The following is an 18,975-nucleotide window of genomic DNA, read 5'->3' as shown; positions in this document are numbered from 1 at the left end:
GCAAACGGTTCTGGAGAGCAGAGGCAACCTGATCACACACCTCCAATAACAGAGTTGGCAATTAACCTTAGATTGCCACTTTTCTGCCGGATGCCTGGACAGAGACTTTGTGCCTGAATGGCTTGGAGGATGTCCCTCCCTTGTGCAGTGTGCTCCAGTCACTGTGAGAGCAAGGTGCCACAAACCCATTTGTTTACTTTGGTGGTATTTTACATTGCTTTAAAAGTAGAGAGGATTTTATTAACTTCAGAGAGCAAAAAAATGTGTTCTGCTCAGTCACAGTTTGGTGACCAAATAAGGCAACTGTCAGTGCAATAAAGAGGATTTTTTTCCAGTGGTCTCTAAGTTTAAAGGTGTTACACTTCATTCTCTCCTTTTGCAGGCTCATTCAGAGTGCAGAAAAACATATTCAGTCCTCCTATTTCTCTTCTGTGTTAGCTATCTATTAAGCTGAGGGGTATTTTGAACCTTGATAAAGCAAGAGCTATCACATCTGTCACTAGCAGCAACAGAGATATAAAGTGCAATAATAAAACAGAGGTACATGCTACATATTTCTATGAATGACTTAGCTTAAAAAAAAAAAAGCCAACAGTATTAATAAGAATATAGCTCACTAATTTAAGGAATACTTAGGACTTTGTTTTTGAACATTAAAATTACTTCTGCTAAGTTATTACACTCTTTATTCTCTTATGTATTTACCTCAATTTACCACAGCTAATAGAGATTTTGGGGTTTTGTCCTGTCCCTCACAAAGTTGCTCATCCTTTCAACAGGGGTTTGTCACCCATCAGTCACTTTCAATCCCCTTTCCATAGCCGATGCAGAAGCAGCTGTAGCTGGCACTCTGAAGAGCTGTCCGCCTTTTTTTTGAGCCATGTTTAACTATCTGCATTCTTTCCTCTGCTGTTGCTGACCCTCCCCTTTCCTGCCAGCTGAGTCCTGCTCACCGATTCCTCCTCCCCACACTCCCCATTCTGCAGAGGCTGACTTTTGGTTGGCTCAATTTTACCTCTGTTTTTCAATAATTAAACGTTGGCCAGACTGCCTGCATATTATCTCTTTCCCCATTTTTCTGTTACCATTTGGCACGCTCATTTTATGTTTTGTATGGGGAGGCAGCATTAGACTGATGATTTAAGCCATCGGATACACCTGGAATTTGGTTGTTATTGGCCAGAATCACTAGTACTGTTGATAAGCTGCTATTGGGCTCATGTCCTTACATACAGCAGCCTAAAACAACAGCCAATTAACACTGTAGAGAAATTAATCCTGCTGTTTTCCCCTCGTCATGGTCACTGTACTTACACATTTTAAAGGATGCCCTTCCGTGCATGTTGCCTCCTTTCCTGTCGGCACAGAGCCACATTCTTTTCTCAACAACTTACCTGATTTTCACCCGGATGCTTTTGTTTTCTAAACTCCCCAACTGAACTATGGCCTCACAGCCGAAAGACCCCCTGCTTAGGTTGCAGCTCCTTTTCTTATGTCAGATAGGAAAGAACTCAACCATGTGTTAAAATAGGAGCTTGCTAAGTACTTGCTCATGGCTCGCTCAGTTTCCCACTGCCACTCAAAGGGCTTCATGAGGCAACGCCTCCTACACGATCCAAAGAGAGGGAGCTTCTCTCTCCTCTTCACCTCCCAGCATAAAACTACAGAAAACATTTTATCTTGTGAGTTAGAGCTACCTATGAGTTGAATTCTGAGCTTGAACTTTCCAGTGTGGACAGAGAGTGTTTCATTGTACTAACTCAAGCTCTCTGGAGACTTTTTAATATAAATTACTGAACTAAAAGTTCTCCATAAAACTTATCTTCATTCTTTTATTCCCTTCAGAAGAAACAGGAGGAATAGGGAACAAGAATAAATGGTACAGAATACAGGTTTGTTTTCTTCTAAGAGGCTAAACCAGAGAGGGTAAAAGTTCAATTACCTTAGTGTAAACAGCATGCTTGTTTAGTGCTCTCAAGCATATTTCCAAATTAACTAAGTAGAGCAATGCTGCTGTTTACATCTGCACTCCTCCACATAACCCCAGCACCGACAGATCACGAGCTCTCTCAGACTAAGCAGAGGGTACTATTTGTGCTCAGTGAATGACTTTAGACCAAAAAGGTGCTTGTAACATGATAAATCATTTTGTAAACAAAAATGGTAAATCATTTTGTAAAAAACATAAATGCATCCTCACTGGTGTAAAGAGAAGCATACAAGCAAAGGAATACTATGCCATCATTCATCTTTTTGCCCATATGCCATTAGATCTAACACTATTTCCCAATAAAACAATGTTTCCTTTAAAGCATGTAGATATATTTTTATCTTAAGATTTACAGTGAAATATATTAACAGAACATGCCTTTTTCCATGAACTGCTTACCGTTACTACTTGTAATATTAACTATTATTCCAGTCATTGTTAAGGAAACGTCTCAAAGAGAAGATTTTTGATCAAGTCAAAAGATACTACACAAATACCTGAGGTTCCTCCTGAAGCGTGGTTTTATTCTTCGTTTTGCACAGACACAGATGGAAGCTCACAGTATATATAGATTATTTGAAGTTGCCCACTGCTCTGCAGCTGAAATCTTACAAAAGCTACTGATATCCACCTTGCACAGGCAAAGCATTCACCGACTGTTTAAATACTCCTGTTTTACAAACAGCATGCTTACCAGCAGCACTGAAAGATGCATTTACTCAGAGAAGAGCTGATGGAAATATTTGCCTGTATTTAAATGAGACGTAATTACAACTTTGCTAAAATGCACCATTCTGTTTATAATACAGTTCAAGCAGTCCCAAAATGTCATCATTAATCCTCCAAGACCCTGCAGCAGACCACATCAATTCCCAAATGTTTAACAAGCCAAAACCATGGAGGTCATTCCTGACCGTGTACATAGTCATATACATACATACATGAAACAAAGAAAGGCTTGTATACTGATTTAACACTGAATTTCTTACTTGAATTTTCTAGGAAAATCAGCATGATTTATCAGTTACCTCACACGTTAACAGGGAACACCACCATTTTTGGACCACCTTCTCCCAAAGCTGTATTAGCCCACAGATTCTTCTAGAGCAGACTATGAATTGCTTCTTTCACTGTCTGTTTGCTTTTTTTCTGGATCAAAAGAACTGCCTTCAAATAAAATTTTGTTTCTCATTCCTTCTTTAAGCATTCTTTGCCGGATCCTGTGTTTGGCTAAATTGTACCTGCAGTAAAACCTAGAGGAGACAAAAAGAAAACATGATTCCCTCTTTACATGTGTGACAGTATCAAATCAGAGTTATTCAGCCAGTTGAAATTTTGAAACCACATACAATAATGGTAGTAAAATTTGGTATGAAATAACGCATAATGGAAATACCAGGGTACCTGCTGTTTCTTTAAGGCAGGCATTAGGCAGCTCCTACTGAGGAGCAGGATATACAATTCCAATGGAAAATGCTCACTTCCATGATTTGGATCTTAACCTCGTGAACGTTTAATATGCTGCTTTTTTAATTAGGGCAGAAGAATGGCACATGTGAAGGAAAAAAAGGAAGAAAGGAGATAACTGGATGGTCTGATCTCTGAGAATTCAAGAAATGAGCAACTTCTGTTTTGTTTTTTTAAATATATGAAAATAAAAATTTGAAGGCATGGAACTCTTTTCCCTTAAAATGATTTGGGGGAGAAGGAAGAGGACAGTTAGCTAGGCAAGTCATATATGGAGTTTCAAAAAAGAGTATGAAAGGTCACACAAGGATTGTGTTGTACAAAACAGCCAACATAGGTCTGTCAAAATTCAAGAAACATTCTACATACCAGTATCCTAACATTGTGCAAATAAAGCCACCGACTGCAAAGTCACAGGATCTTTTAACTCTACCTGAAACAAAAATACTCCAAAAAGTTAGAGGAAAAAAGTTGGGTGGCTTCCCATTATTAATAAAGCTTAATAGAAATTAAGAATGAATTTCACCTTACAAATAACACATAAAAGAAACAAAAGGTGTAATTACTTACTGGTTGCTAAAAAGTGTCCAAGACCCACAACTAAAGATCCCACAGAGCCATAGAGCACTGATTCTCGTGCACATGGGACATTTTTAACATCAAGAAATCCTAGGAGTTTAAAGGACTGCAAGGAAAAAGAAAACAAAAACAACACATTAAAATATTAATTTAAAACTACTTTTGTAAAAGTAGCCTATTTCCCTGTAAAATTGACTCATCTTAGTAGTCAACAATAAAAACTGAATGATTTCCTGCTCCCAGGAATACATTTATATTTGAGCAAAATCAATTTATACTTGAGCAAAAGATGACCATACATAGCGAATATGCACAGCTGTATCAAGAACTGCTTTAAAAGAGTTAGCAATTGATTTAGGCAACATCATTTTTGTAAGCCTGGTGGCTTATGGTTCTTCTGTCCTTCCTATTGAAGATTATTTCATTTTTTCCTTTATTCTCCCAAAAAAAGGTAGGGAGAATACCCTTAGGAGCCCAGCTCCTTTATTTAAAACCAACATACATCAGGTTGTATAACAGGTGAGGTTACAATCAACCAGGTAAGGTTATGCCACGTAATTGTAACATCCGAAAAGGCAAATGTGTTTAAAATTAAAAAAAAAAAAAATAATAACAATAAAAAAAAAAGAGTGAAAGAAATTATTGGAGAAGATGATGCTGGTACCAGAGAACTTTATATTAAACAAAGACTAAAACCACCATTTTTAACTTAATCCCATGTATGCCTAAACATAGGGGCTACTCATGTAAATTCATCTATATTCTACACATAGATTTTAAAATGAATCTACTGGTTAAAATTACCCTAATTATTTAATATTCTGCCTCACATCTATAACCCACACTAGCTTTTTTTCTGCCATATTTCTATTTACTTTTCAAATGGCAATTACATATTGCCATGCATACATGCAACTATGGACTGGACAAATATATTTTTGATTTCTGAGAAGCCTACGTTGGCGTAAGTATGATGGAGATCTTCTAACTTGATTACAATTCATATCTCCCACCTGAAGAACATCCTTGCAAGTGCATGTTGGTGTCACAAGCAGGAATGGCAAACTGCATGTGCAGAGGCCTCGAGACAACATGGTCAGAGTGAAGGGGCCTGAACTGTAATAAATCTCCCTTCTTCCTCCTAACTCACCTGTTATTGGTGGTGCGGTAATTCTGTATTCAACCATTCCATTAACTTTAAATCATTAAACACCATTAAACACTGCAATGTGCAACAGTACCAGCTGAAGTTATTAACAATGATTTACTTTTTTTTTTTTTTTGAAAGCTGCTATAGTTGGACCGATTGGATTTTAAAGATGGGATACCACCATAAACCATCCACAAAGGGCTGGCAACACTGAGGGAAGTCACTGAGAAGATGCCCGACTGTGGATAGAGGGATGGCAAGCAAATGGATTTGCACTCAAGTAAGGAACCTCCATTAATAATTTAATCTCTGTTGTCTGTGAACAGCCCTCAGCTGCTCCCACACCATCCCTTTGTGCCAGCGGGACAGAAAGCCCTGCCCTAACGATTTCAAGTACTCTCTTGTGGAAGAAGCCAGTCTGCCCGCGCTGCACCCGCGCTGTGCCCCGTTACAGCAGGGTTTCACCCGCTGCCACACGGGCAAGCAGCCGCTCGGCACGACTCCAGCCACCGTTACGGCGGTTGGGGAGGCTCGAGGGTCACGACAGCGTTTCAACCCCAAAAGAGAAAACCCTGTGGAGGAGCGCGTAATACTAAAATAAAATAAAAAATAAAAAATAATAATAAAAATAAATAAAACTAAATACGGAGAGCGAACGGCCGCCGTCCCGCCAGCAGCCGCCATTACCTTCCCCTCCTCAGAGCCGCCCTCGCCCGCCATGACGCGACAGCGCCCGCGCACCACCGAGACGGGGAAGGGCCGCGCCTAGAGCGGCCGCGGCGAGGCGCCGCTCTGCCCGCCCCGTCTCTGTGGTGCCCGCGCGGGGGGGGGGGAGGGAGGAGGCGCCGGCGCCATTTTAGGTGCGGGGCCTCGCTGCCCGCGAGCTCCTTTGTTCGCCGAAATGGGTCACGGAGCGAGGGCGCGCGCGCGTGCGCCCGGCTGCGTGCGTGCGTGCGCGCGCGCGCCCGCCCGTGGCGGGAGGGGGAGGCGCGAGGGCGCGCAGCGGGGAGGGGAGGAAAGGAAAGGGAAAGGGGGGGGGGGCAGCGATGGCGGCGCTAGGGGGGCATGCGTGGGGGAATTACTCTGCGCAGAATAGGCTTCTGAAATGGTGGCACTCTTTGGGCCATTACAGCCAAATGGGATAAAACACGAGTGCGTTTGTTAGGGCAGCCTGTGCCAAAGCGCGTCCGCACACTGGAAATCATGCTTCAAAAGTTAAATGTTACCACGAGTAAAATCTGAAGAGGTGAACGCTGCTAAGTGACTCAGGACAGCGTTTTGTAGTTCTGACATACTGTGAAAACACGTTTTGCTGGAAGAAAACAAGTTTCTACCTCCTAAGTAGTAATTTGCCAGCTAGGTTCAATTTAGGACCTTTTACGTCACAGCAACAAAGAAAAACAAGGACGAGAGATGTGTAGTATTGCTTTTTGATTAAAAAAAAAAAAAAAGTCCTGAAACATTGTTTCCCTAGGAGGAATTAGCTATCTTCAGACCTTTTAAAGTGTAATTTTGGATGTTTTATTTTGAATTCTATGCTGAATAGAATGGTCTTTTGCACTCACTGGATTTAAGTTTGAGTTTTATATTACTTACATGTTTTCAGGATTCTGGAAACAACGTACTTTTACACAGAATTGATATATTACTAGTTGGAAAGTGCTGTTTTACATTTGCATGGGTTATTTGAAATCTTTAACAGATTAGAAACAAGTCTCACTCCTTCCCAGCAGTCCCAAATCTGATTGCTTTATCATCTTTGCAGTCTCTAGAGGCAATGTTCAGAATTCATGGAACAAACTGGTCCGATACATTTGCAATTTTAAAAAGATCAATAAACATATCTGGAATTGTATCTAATCCTTTTAAAGCTAATGTGTATTATGTATGTAAAAACACAGGGCATTTACCATAATAAAATGTGGAAATAAAATTATTGGCATATTTTCTTCTTTGGATTTGTAATGTATGTTTTTATTTTAGTTGGTTTAAAAAAATCATTGTGTAATTGCATTTTATTGCATAACCACAAACATGGAGGAGTATAGTAAGAAATCACAGGAGTGTGCTGATATGTCTGGGGTTAATAGGGCCAAATTGGTAAAAAGTAGATAGTGCTTTTACTGGTGGTGATGTGGCCTGGCGTGCAGAAGTTAATATTTTGAAGAATAAAAGAGTGGAAGAATTGGATTGATGTTGGCTTGCTGACTTCAGCGCTAATTTCCTTCATCATGCTGAGCACTTTCTTGAGGGGTCTGAACCTACGTGCAGTCTTGTCACCATCGAACATAAGGGGAGACATACGTTTGCTCTTCTGAGAGCAGATAAGCGCCTCAAGACGTTGCTCTGCTACAGGCATTGCTTGGTAGTTAGCAGGCTGGCAGATTCCTGGGCTAGCGGTGGAGGCACCCTTGAAACAAATCTTGTAGGACTTTTTATCTGTCTCCATGGTCAGCTTGAAGCTGCTTAAAAAGAAGCCAAGCAATTGCCTGTGGTGACCAGGTACCATGTTGTAAGCAGTGTAAGCAAGGGTTACTTAACATTGCCAGAAGTCAGGAAGAGGATGGTTATTCCATTCATGTCCTTGGATTTCACAAGAGTGTTTGTCCTTCAGGAGGAGGACGTCATATTATTAGATTCAGGTGTGTAGGATTTATGTATTTGATGGTTTTGTGGTGGTAAATATTTACTATGATGGTTGTAGAGATACCATCTAGCAGGTTATGTCAGAGTAACTGCTCCCTGTAGGAGAAGGCACAAAGAGTGTGTGCAGGCTACTGCTGCCAAGGCAGTCGGGAACCACGCTCATGCAGTTAAAACAAATTGCCTTTTTTATTCCAGCATTAATACTAATGCAAATTAAGGCTCAACTGCAAGCCAGTTTTATTCCAGGCTGGCTTTGCTGATTGCTTCTGTAGGTTGACTTTGACTAACACAGAATCATATAATCATAGAATATCCTCAGTGGGAAAGGACCCACAAAAGCCATCGAGTCCAGGTCCTGGCTCGACGCAGAACCCCGTAGGAGTTAACCCCAATGTGAGCGCTGTCCAAACACTTCCTGAACTCCAGCAGGCTCAGTGCTGTGACCACTGCCCTGGGCAGCCTGTCCCAGTGCCCAACCACCCTCTGGGTGCAGACCCTTTCCCTAACCCCCAGCCTGACCCTCCCCTGTCCCAGCTCCATGCCGTTCCCTCGAGTCCTGTCGCTGTCCCCAGAGAGCAGAGCTCAGCGCCCCTCCGCTCCCCTCATGAGGGAGCTGCAGGCCGCCATGAGGCCTCCCCTCAGCCCGCTCTGCTCTGGGCTGAGCAAACCAAGGGACCTCAGCTGCTCCATAGAAAAGTCTTGCCCTCTAGACCTGTCACCATCTTTGTAGCCTTCCTTTGGACACTCTCTATTCTTTTTATGTCTTTCTTAGGCTGTGGTTTAAAAAACAGCACACAGTACTTGAGGTGAGGCCACACCAGCGCAGAGCAGTGTTCCAATACTCCTAGTTACCCGTACAAATGATGTTTCTGTACAAATGGTCTTTCTAGCTACAACATGAGCCGTCAATTCAACATACTCCTCTAAAAGCCTAGGAAATGAAGGCAGGCTCCTATGGCTTTATTTCTTCTGCCAGATCTTTTAATGTTATTCAGGTGTATGATTCAAAAAGAACAAGGGGGTTCTATAAAAAAAAAAAAAAAAAAAAAAAAAAAAAAAGGACATATAAAACTTTATCAGTTATAATTTCAGTTAAACTGTCAGAGATAGAGCTACCTTTAGAATTTCCTGACTTCTTGGTAGCAACTGGACTTAAGCATGCTAAAGTCCAGACTAAAAACAGAACCAACATTTTCCTAATTAAACAACATCTTTCATATAATGAAAATGTTTTCTATTTTGCTTATAAAGCATGTCTTAAATTTATTATTGGTGAATGCAGAAAGACAGCTTTCTTATATGACATTGTAATCCCCTTCACACAGACAATGGTAGTATTTAATTGTCTGCTTTGGTCCATTTCTTTTTAAGTTTCAGCCTTTTAAGACCTAGAATATATTTTCTGGAATTGAAGACTTTAGGAGATGTGTGTTACTTCTGAAAGAAATCTGTGTAATAATGACCTAGTAATCATGGGGTTATAGCAATAGGAGTGTGGAACATGAGAGGTTTGCTAGTCCATTCCTTTGCCCCACAGGTACTTAACTTACGCTGTCTCATCCCTGACGAACTTGTCTAAGTTTTTTAAAACACTTCCACAGGCAGGGATTCTCCAGCTTCTCTCAGCAATCTGTTTTCTAATTGCAATTAAATTGAAATTATATTAACAGATTATTAAAGGGGTACTGTAATAGGCTTTAGATCACCCAACAATTAGATCGCAACAATTGGCCAATTTGCAGAAAATGAATTATTTCAGAAATCTGCTATATTGTGGTCATATGACTTTTAAAATTATTATTATTTATACATATATATATGTTACATTTCTTATTTTTCTACCAGTGAAATCACAGTCCTTTGCAATCAAAATTGTATTTTGTCATGGTTTTGAACCTGTGAACATTATATATTTAGATCTTCCAAATCAGAGTATTGCTGCTTTTATCCCTGCCAATGAGTCCCAGAAACACTTCACATCTTAATTTTTTCAAACTAGAGTAGCTGTCCTGAGGTTTCCATCAGGAATAGCGTGGAGGGGTATTATTATGAACTCTAAGCCTCGTGTTCCATGTCTGTCATATGAATGTGTCAGGTTTAATCTTTATTAATTCCTCAGAGAAAACTGAAGACTAGAACTAATAAGATATTTGTATGGTAATTGTTTCTTTTGGGATGTGGTTTCTGAAAATTCATAACAAACTGAATTACGCCAGTAAGAAATTTATGTAGAAATAAGCTATTTAAACAGCACTGCAAAATTCAGAGGAAAAGAAAAATCTATCAAAGGCTGTTAAATACTCAGGCACCCTCTCAGGGTTAAGAATTCCCTCACCACAAGTGCTAGGGTACAATGAGTAAGTATTACTACGTGCTTCTCCTGTCCTTACACTTTTCCCTGTATATCCAACACTAGCTAAAGTAACTTTTTGCATTAATCACCGTGGCTCTTTACTTTTTCCTGAGATAAAAGCCTGGAGAAGGCAAAAACGTCCTTATTGCATTAATACACTAAGGTCTCGGCAACTGGTTCATTTTTAACACAGACAGTGCTAGAATATAATGAGATCACTGAACCAAAGGGTAAGAGGAGAGAAGTGATGTTCAGGAGCTGCTGTGACGCTGCGTTTTGTATGCAACGTGCTGTTAAAGCAGGTGTATAATCAGCACTATACAGGGAGGTATTGTGCTGATTTTTGCTTTTTTTTTTTTTTTTTTTTTGGGGGGGGGGGAGGGGAAGGAGGTGTGAGTGGGGGTAGGGTAAGGGTTTCTGGGTTTTGTTTCCAATTTTGTAATAAAGCACCAAACACTTTAGAGTACGCTCACTGGCTTATCCCCACCTTGCCTGGTGACGTGACTGTCCTCTGGTAGTCATGCCAGCTGCAAAGTGCTTTGTTCCACTGGAAATAACTGGAAAGTGTACTTTTAAGTAATAAAGTGTACTTTTAAGACAGCTGCCATCCAAAATACACTAAGAGATTCAGAAATGTCAGCATACATTTTTTTCATTGTGCTAAAAGACTAGTTTTAGTATGCTAGAGCAGGATCTCCTATACCAAATAGTGCCCCTTGGGCAAGTGGTAGCGAAGAGAAAGCTCATGGCTCCAGAAGGATCTCATAAGAAATGGCTCATCCTTAAGGCTGAGATTTGAGAGATCAAAGCATAGCAGAATATATTGTTTCCAAACAGTTGTTGCAGATTTGCAGACACCTCAGGTGTCCCACTGTGGTGCTCAGATTCCCTGGCAAGAATTCAAGGTTTTTCTCCGTAAGTGACAGGAATGACTTAATGTCTAGCATATAAATATTTCTATATATGATGAGAATTCCCCTGCTTTCTGAGAAGGATCAGAGTTTAAAAACTTGGTATTAGTGTTTTTGAATCCAGTATTTTTTTCTCTCTTTCTGATGCCACGCTGTGACCTGGCCTCAAGTCTGAGTCAGTCTGCTGGTGGTTGACTACAAAGGGCTGTGACCTTCTGTCAGAATTCAATTTTGGAGACTCCTAGCTTCCCAGCATCAGGTGCTGGGCTAAAATCACTAATACCTATGAACTTACAGACCACCTGATGCAAGACAGCCTGGGGCAGAAGCTGTTTGTGCTCTGAGGTCTGGTAGAGGAGCCGGAGCTCTCTGGGTGCTGGGGGAACTGTTCCCAGGGTTCTGGTGGGATTTGTGTGCGCTCTGCACCGCCATGCTGCTGGGGAAGCCCTCGCAGTCTCCTGCCCTTAGCAGAGGGTTATTATCCTCACCCATGCCATTCTCCTCACCAGCAAGACAGCCAGCTGCTCAGTAAATTCAGTTGCAGAGCTCTTGGGCATGGACATCCATGCTGTGGCTGCTGATCTGTGCAGAGGGTTTTCTTTATTTACCCTGGTAGGGCTTTTTTCCCCATAATTTCCCATGCTGGTGGTTTTATTTTCCTAGCATGTCAAACTCGTGCCTTCTCAGTACCTCTGCAGGAATGAGAATAGAAACTAAACATACACTTAATTACTTCACTTATAAGCTGTTTAAAATTCTTACAGAGTTGGATATAATTGATGTCTAATAGATGAGTTGTTCTGGTCTGCTAAAGCTAAAATAGCCTAATGGCAGTTGTGGTAAGTTATTCTTCCAGTTTTGGAGAAGTGTGTGTTGGCAGAAAGCTGCACTGCTTACTTCATCAAATCCAGTGCTTCTAAGACAAAGGAGGGGCCATTTCTAACACGAGGAAGGGAAAGGAGTGCTTATTTTGATGAATGGTCCTTCAGAGTGCTAGCTTGGGTATGTGACAGCGTAATTCTGAGTAACAGTGTCAGTTCCATCTGATTCCCACCCCGTCCCCGCTCTTGGGAGTGACGTCTACATTCTGATAGTTTATGGTTTCCGTTTTACATTTGTTTACCTCCTGTGAGGACACTTTAAATTAGTTGATCACGATGATTGTTGTGATAGAGCAGTTTATCTTAAACCCACCATCTTTTCAGATATTTGTTCATGAATAATTACCAAGTAATGCTGTTCAAAGTTGTTTTTCTCCAACCTAATACAGGCAAGTCTCAGATTCATTTGGAACATATTAGATGTCTCTTTAAAATTTTATCTATAACTGGCATAATTATCTGTTCTGACAAGATCTGGTGAAAGAACAGTCCCTAAAAAGAATTTCAGGCATTGTGCTGTTATTTATAAGTCAAACCCTGAAACAGTTCCCACAGCCTCACCATTTGTTTATTAGATCTTCTCTAGAAAAAAATGGGGCTGCCAGGCATTCAGAGGAGTATCATTTAAGCATTTTGATTTAATTTAAACTTAATAACCATCAACTCCTTAACTAGTAATAATGTCACCTAATAATGTCACCTGTCAGTGTGCTTTTAAGTGAGCTTGACTTTGAAAATATAACTCACCAGATCCAAAGCTAAGGCAGGTAATTGATGAACTCCTGCAGATTTTAGGTGAGAAAAACACTACATTTTGACACTGCTGATATCCACGTGTGTTGCTTTTTTTTAAATTAATTTCACATTCATGTGCAATTTTTGTTTATAAAGAATGACATATGGACTGATTTTAGTTGATTTTAAAGGCATATCAGCTACAAACTGTCCAGAATCTTCACAGTTGTATAAATTCTGGTTAAGCCTAAATTGTTCATAATCAATACAGCTCAGTTGCTGGGAAGTTTGTAGAATTCATTTTAACATACACGACTCAGTATTTCACCAAAACACTAAGCTTTCCATATCCCTGTAGCCATCTGATAGCTTCACATTGATTGAGGTTATTGGTGATTTCGGGGGAATAAAGAGGTGAGAGTACATACACTGGGAATTTTGACAAGTGCTATCATATCATGTAATCAGTACAGAACGGCATAATTCAATAAACCCTGTTTTCTTGTCCAGAATAAATCTTTATGTGGCCTCTCTTCCAGTAACAATGAGGTTAGCATTAAATGGCAGTATGTACTTGGGAAAAATAGGTCTGGAAGAGATTCTGAGACTTCATTTTGTCCTGCTTCCTGTCCCAGGGCAAACCCAAATATTCCTGCCACATCGCTGACAGCAGTTTTTCTACTGTCCACCTTAGGACCTTCAGTGAGGGATATTCTGCAGCCTCCCTGCTGCCCTTTTCACAAAGAAATGCTTCCTATTGCCTTTCTCATCATCTTCAGTGGGGTGCTTGGGAACTCAAGCAGATTCCTCATCCTCATCCATCTCCATCTCTGCTCGTTAGGAACCACATGTGGCTGATTCAGTTAAGGATCTAGCTCAATCTGAAGAGCTCCTCACACAGAAACATAAAAACCCAACAGCCTGTTGGTAATATCCAGAAAGGAAACAGCAGCTTCCTTCTTCTTGGACTTTGCCTAGTTGCCCTCACAATATATGAAGTTCTCTGATCCCCTTTGTGAACAGCTGGGGAACAGAGAAACAGAGAAGCTGCAGTCATTTGCCCAGAGTTGTCTTGGAAGTATGGAGTAGAGAAAAACCCACACAAGTCCTTTCTGCCTCTAGCATCCTCCTTGCATAAGTACACTTTCAGGATATCACCATAAACGAATGCCTCCATAAAATACCAATGTGAAAGAAAGATTAAAGTACCAATATATTTAATTTTTAGTACCAATGTATATGATCCTGTTGATGCAGCCTGATCCAGCTAATGTGTCCGAGCTGAGTAAGTCAAACTGCTAGGAAAGCTGTGATTTGGAGAGAAAGGTACCTCTTAGAAGAAAATAGAAGACCTGTATGTCTTCTATTCGAGTCAGGCTGGTTGGGGCTGCCAGCATGGAGCAGGAACCTGGGCGGTCTGAGCAGAATTGCCACAGGTTGCTTTGTTGGCCTCCCCACCATCTTCCCAGCAGAATATTTGCCAGAGTTTTGCTTGGTGTTGGGTGATCTTTGTGCTACTGGAGCTGTGGCTGCATGAGAAAGTAACTCAGGGCAATGGGGGGACTGGATCAGTAGATAAAAGTAGCTGATGTTTGTGTGGTTCACCTCACATAAATTACGAAACATGGTAGGCTTCACCAGAAGAATTATAAGGATTATAAGAATTATAAGGAGCACATGGTCCTTAGAGTCTCCAAGCAGAGAAGGGATCATTTGTGATGTTACAGTGCCCCTTTATGTCACAGAAGACACCACACCTCACAGGACCATACCCCTGTATGCAATTAAAAAAATAATAAAAATAAAGCCTATGCTGTGTTTACCTCTGGCCTTACCGTATGCAGTGTGGAGGCTGAACATGTGCTTAGTTGTCTCCCTGCCAAAGGGTGGATCCTAGACAACAACCATGGTGCCAGTCTTCCCAAAAGCCTGTCAGCTCTGACCATCCTGCCCTCACCAGCCTTTGGCACCCTACCCTATGGGACAGAAGGAAGCAGCCCAAAAGGCTCAGATGTTTAGCTCAGGAGAAGGCAGTGGTGGAAGACTGCTGTTATGCTGCTTTGTGAAGAGGTGACAGAACAGGAGGAGAAGCTGAAATGTTGTTTGCTCCAATGCTCCTTTGAAAGGAGTTGATGGGAAATGCGGTGGTTGGAGAGAAGCGCGACAGTGGCTCTTGAAGCAACAGCCACAAATGGGAAATTTGATAAAGGCAGAGAGCTAAGAGGTGGAGCTGGTGTCTCCTGCCCTGGAGGGTATGAAGGAACCTTCTCAGCTATGAAACTTTCTCTTCCCACACCACAAGCAAAGGCTTTGTCTCTATTTGTCCTTGGACCATATTCCCTTGCCAGGACCCCCAAAGGGTAAGCATACTAGGAAAGTGTGCATCTGTAAGCAAAGATCAGACATATAGTTACAGCGGTTGGTTGGTCAGCAAAAGCATTCAAATGCTATGAAGACTCCTTGGTGCCGCCATAATGTTCTGGTTCCCTCACAGCAATGCTGAGGCCCTCCTACAGATCTCACCATTGATATTGCATGGTTAAGGGGTGACACACTTATTACAGGCTTAGCTCATCTGTTCAGAAATATTCAACTTAATTCCCTTTTAGAGCCCCCTCCTGCTTCAGAAACTATTTTAGAATAATTATTTGAAATCCCCCAGGCTATGTGCCAGCAGTAATTGACCAAGAAAGCTCCATCTGGGGAAAAATTCTTCTAGGTACTGAAAATGAAGTTGTTCTCACCTGCATGGTGCCCTACACAGAGGAAATGAATGCATGAGTCAGATTCAAAACAAAACAAAACAAAACAAAACTCCCTTGTTTTATCACTCATTAGGACACATGGATTTCATCCTTAGTTGCATATTTCATTTGTTTGGTTTGCCTGCAGCAATTCTGGGCCTGCCAGCCCGTTTCCTCTCACATTGCTGAGGATACTCAAGTCTTAATGCTGTAGGACAGCGGCTGCACAGCAGCATCAGTGAACTAAAAAACCACGTTACTGTTGAAAAGATAGATCTACAAAGAAAATGTTCACTGACCCATCAGAAGCCCACTATTGTGATACAGGATGGAGTTCACCCATCACTGTGTAATTTAGATCAAATTGGATTTATTAATGTCTCAGACAATTTTCACTTAACAAACTGCATAAGAGGCACTTTACAAGGCTGCTGGGTGATTTTCCTGTACTCTGTGTGCTGGTGTTGAAAAAGAACACGGGGAACAACTTCTGAAACCCACTGTCCCCACTCCTATAAGGACTGCAGGTCAAGCAAGTTCTAGACTGAAATTTGGCTTGGAAGTCAATGTGTTTGTTTGAACAATCTGTGTCAGGCATGAGCGTTTGTATGTGTGTCCTGATCTAAGGGTTTGACTAACTCTGGCAGCTAGAGGCTGTGGCAGCAAAGCAAAATGGAAAGAAGGCATTGCAACCTGGCCAGCCGGTGCTGCTGCCTGCGTGGGGAGTGTGAGCCAGCGTCACCCCTCTCTTCCTCACTTCTCTTCACGTGGCTGTCTAAGTTACGTTTTATTAGAACAAAAAAGTAATTAAGTCTGGCAACACAACTCTCTGGACTACCACGTGAGACAGAATAAAGAAAATTTTGGAAACAAATCTCATGCTCTGTCTGCTTCAGATGTGAGCTGGGAAAATTCAGAAGGGAGTCTGGGAAATGCTACCTGACAGAGAGCTTACTCAATCCTGCAAACCCTGTCCATGCCAAACAAGTTCCTTTCACGTATACATGAGTTTCATTGTTACCAAGACAGTAATAAATCAGCTGGAAAAGTACCTTATGGTTGGGTGGCTAAACCAAGAGGGACCCAGTGCAGCTGAGTTTAGGCAACTGAATCATGCCTTCACTGTTCAGCAGCTTGATTCTGAAGAACCCGAGCCACAGCTCTCTACATTTAATCGGCATCTTATATGTTGTATATCTGTTCTTCTTTTGCTGTCCTCATCTATGGAATGACCACCAACGTTCTTTTCAATCATGTTGTTGGCAGACTAAGCATACATGTAAAGACAAGTCATTGCCAGCACCACAAGGCTATTCGCACTGTGTATAAATGCCATATCGAGGCATTTTCTAAGACCCATGTTTCTCCCATAAAATACCATAGCTGTTTTCTTTGGGGCTTTATTCCTCCTTTGATGGCCTGTTGACCACCAAATTCTGCTTCTTAATTTAGCTTCTAATTGCTTATTAGTCATACTGTAAATTTCTTTATGGCTTCAGTTGCACAGCTATAGTAATTAGCGTTTATGTTCCTGAGGCCTGCAAGGCAGTGCTTTAACACTGCACAAAGAGATGAAACACTCCACTACAGAGCAAGGATTGTGCTCTGAGGATTTCTCGTTTTATCTCCTTAAGTTTTGTAGAGCCTCGCTGTGGGAGTCTCTCCAGAAATGGGGTCAGGGGTAAATTCGGTAGAGTCATCCTGAGTAGATTTCACAGAAGAGATGCAGAAAAATGTTCATTTATGATCACGTAGTGTTCTCTGCATGAAGGAACATGCAAGCTTCTCAGCAGTGAACACTTATTAGTGCCCTGGTGTTTCTCTTATGAGGTGAAACATTTCTCTGTATTTCTGTGGCCTCTTTCCGCTTGAAATGCAATTCTGTGAAATTTGATTGAGTAATTAATGATCTGTAGGGAGAGTTAAGCTTTATAAATTTTGCACTTTCTCCTAACCATTACTCCATCAAAGCCTGGCTCAGTTTGGTGCCGTTTATATCGCTCTGACCCACGCCCACAAGAGGCTATCGGGGGCCTGGAAGTGCTGGGGCCCTGCTCCCTCCTCCTCCTCTCCCCCTGCCTGGGCCTTGCGATGCAGTGCCCATTTCTGCAGCTTGTCTTGGGGACCTGCAGAGCTGCTGGGTGAGGCCAAGAAGCACCTCACCACAGCAGGCGACAAGATGGCTGGGCTGCCATCCCTTGCCGGCCCCTCATGTTGGGCAGGCCACAGGGCTCCCTGGGAGCAGCGTGAGGCATTGTCATGGATGGGCCAGGCCAGGGTGCTGCCACCTGCAAAAGCCAGCCCCAAAACTGCTGGGCTGCGGCAACTGAAAGGCACCAGCTCATCCTTTTATCATCCCCAGTAGGTTTGTCACAGCTACTTCAGCATTTTTAGAGCAGGTGACTCAAGCTAACCCAGCCTAGAGCACAACCACAGGAGTTTTCTCAGAATGCCGTAGGAGGTGGAGAAGATCCGGTCGTGGCTGCACGTGTGGGTTTGCAGGCAGGCAGGCGGGCCCACAGCTGCAGCTCCTGCCGCTGCGAGCACAGGAGGGCCAAGATGAGTTACACACGAGTTACCTCATGCCACAGCACACTGCCATGATGGCCACATCTCTCCTTTTGCCCTGCCTGTTCATTGCTCCATTTTCACATACCCACATTGTTCGTGTCTGTGATGTGTTCAAAGGCTTCAAACTGTTCAGGGGGCAGCAGCCTGCGTGCCTCTCCCTGCCTCCCACCCTCCTCATCACACCCCCCAGGCAGCTTGTCCCACAGCAATGGAAGGATGAGGAAGGTCCCAAGATGCCTTCACCCCCTCCCACCCCAGCAGATATGGCAGGGTTTGTGACCTGCACTTTCACAAGGCAGAGGCTGTTCTTGGGTGGGCTTGGAGGATGGCTCCACCTTCCCTGAGAAATGCTGGGGGAGAAAGGAGTGGGGGGTGCAAAGGGACCATGCTCCTCCATCTCTGTCCTGCTGCTCCCACCCCAGAAGCATTTGTTTTACCTTTAAAAACAATTATTTTCATACCTAGAGCACAGCCTGAAGATTCGAGTCCAGATATTTGAAAAGCAGTGCAGAATTTTGCCCTGACTGCTCAGTCTGAATGCTGCTCTGAATGAAAAAAATCCCCTCTTTTTGGAGCCTTCGACCTGAGGTGTTTCCTTCACTTTCATCGTGCTGCACACAGCGTATTCCTGTAGGTTAAGCTGTTAAACGAGTATATCTCAGAGCAATACCAGGGTGGTGTGTGCTGTGAGTGATCTGTGAATGCTCCTGGCATTCTCTCTCCCTGCCACACCAAAGCGACTGCTCTTAGGAAGTATCTTCAGTCATTGTTCAGGTATTCTCCCATAAAAATGGAAGATTAAAATTTATGGAGTTGATCCATTAAAAATAACCTACTTCCACATGTTTTTTTTCATGCTTACAGACACAACTTAAAGTCAACAGTGGTTTCTGGTGGCAGAAGGTGACCTAGGAGGTCTGCAAGGAGGGACAGAGCCAAGGTTCCAAG

At 42.3% G+C, this 18,975-nt stretch overlaps 1 protein-coding gene across 4 annotated transcripts; it reads right to left on the bottom strand.

The window, feature by feature from the left end:
• Positions 1–2,488: 2,488 nt before the first annotated feature.
• Positions 2,489–6,028, bottom strand: COX20 (cytochrome c oxidase assembly factor COX20). Of its 4 annotated transcripts, none has more exons than XM_068676371.1 (4): positions 5,874–6,028; positions 4,028–4,142; positions 3,827–3,890; positions 2,489–3,243 (listed from the first exon to the last, which is right to left on the bottom strand). In XM_068676371.1, the coding sequence occupies exons 1-4, from the start codon at positions 5,904–5,906 to the stop codon at positions 3,102–3,104; spliced, it is 354 nt and encodes a 117-aa protein (XP_068532472.1). In that variant the 5' UTR covers positions 5,907–6,028; the 3' UTR covers positions 2,489–3,101. The 4 variants fall into 4 exon arrangements, with proteins under 4 accessions (XP_068532472.1, XP_068532474.1, XP_068532475.1 ...); XM_068676373.1 differs by lacking the exon at positions 5,874–6,028 and adding an exon at positions 5,187–5,365 and having other exon boundaries at positions 3,827–3,904; XM_068676374.1 differs by lacking the exon at positions 5,874–6,028 and adding an exon at positions 5,050–5,159 and having other exon boundaries at positions 3,827–3,904.
• Positions 6,029–18,975: the final 12,947 nt, after the last annotated feature.

The sequence above is a fragment of the Anas acuta genome, chromosome 3, assembly GCF_963932015.1.
Source record: "Anas acuta chromosome 3, bAnaAcu1.1, whole genome shotgun sequence".
NCBI classification, from domain to species: Eukaryota; Metazoa; Chordata; class Aves; order Anseriformes; family Anatidae; genus Anas; species Anas acuta.
The sequence above is the reverse complement of the archived record's forward strand: the minus strand, read 5'-3'. Positions and strand labels throughout refer to the sequence as shown.

Excerpts from the sequence above, each read along its gene's own strand:
- COX20 (XM_068676370.1), bottom strand. The coding sequence starts at position 5,130 with ATGTTGTCTCGAGGCCTCTGCACATGCAGTTTGCCATTCCTGCTTGTG. Across the intron at positions 4,143-5,049 it reads CTTGCAAGGATGTTCTTCAG|TCCTTTAAACTCCTAGGATT; the intron begins GTGGGAGATATG and ends TTTTCCTTGCAG. Across the intron at positions 3,244-3,826 it reads TGCACAATGTTAGGATACTG|GTTTTACTGCAGGTACAATT; the intron begins GTATGTAGAATG and ends TGTCTCCTCTAG.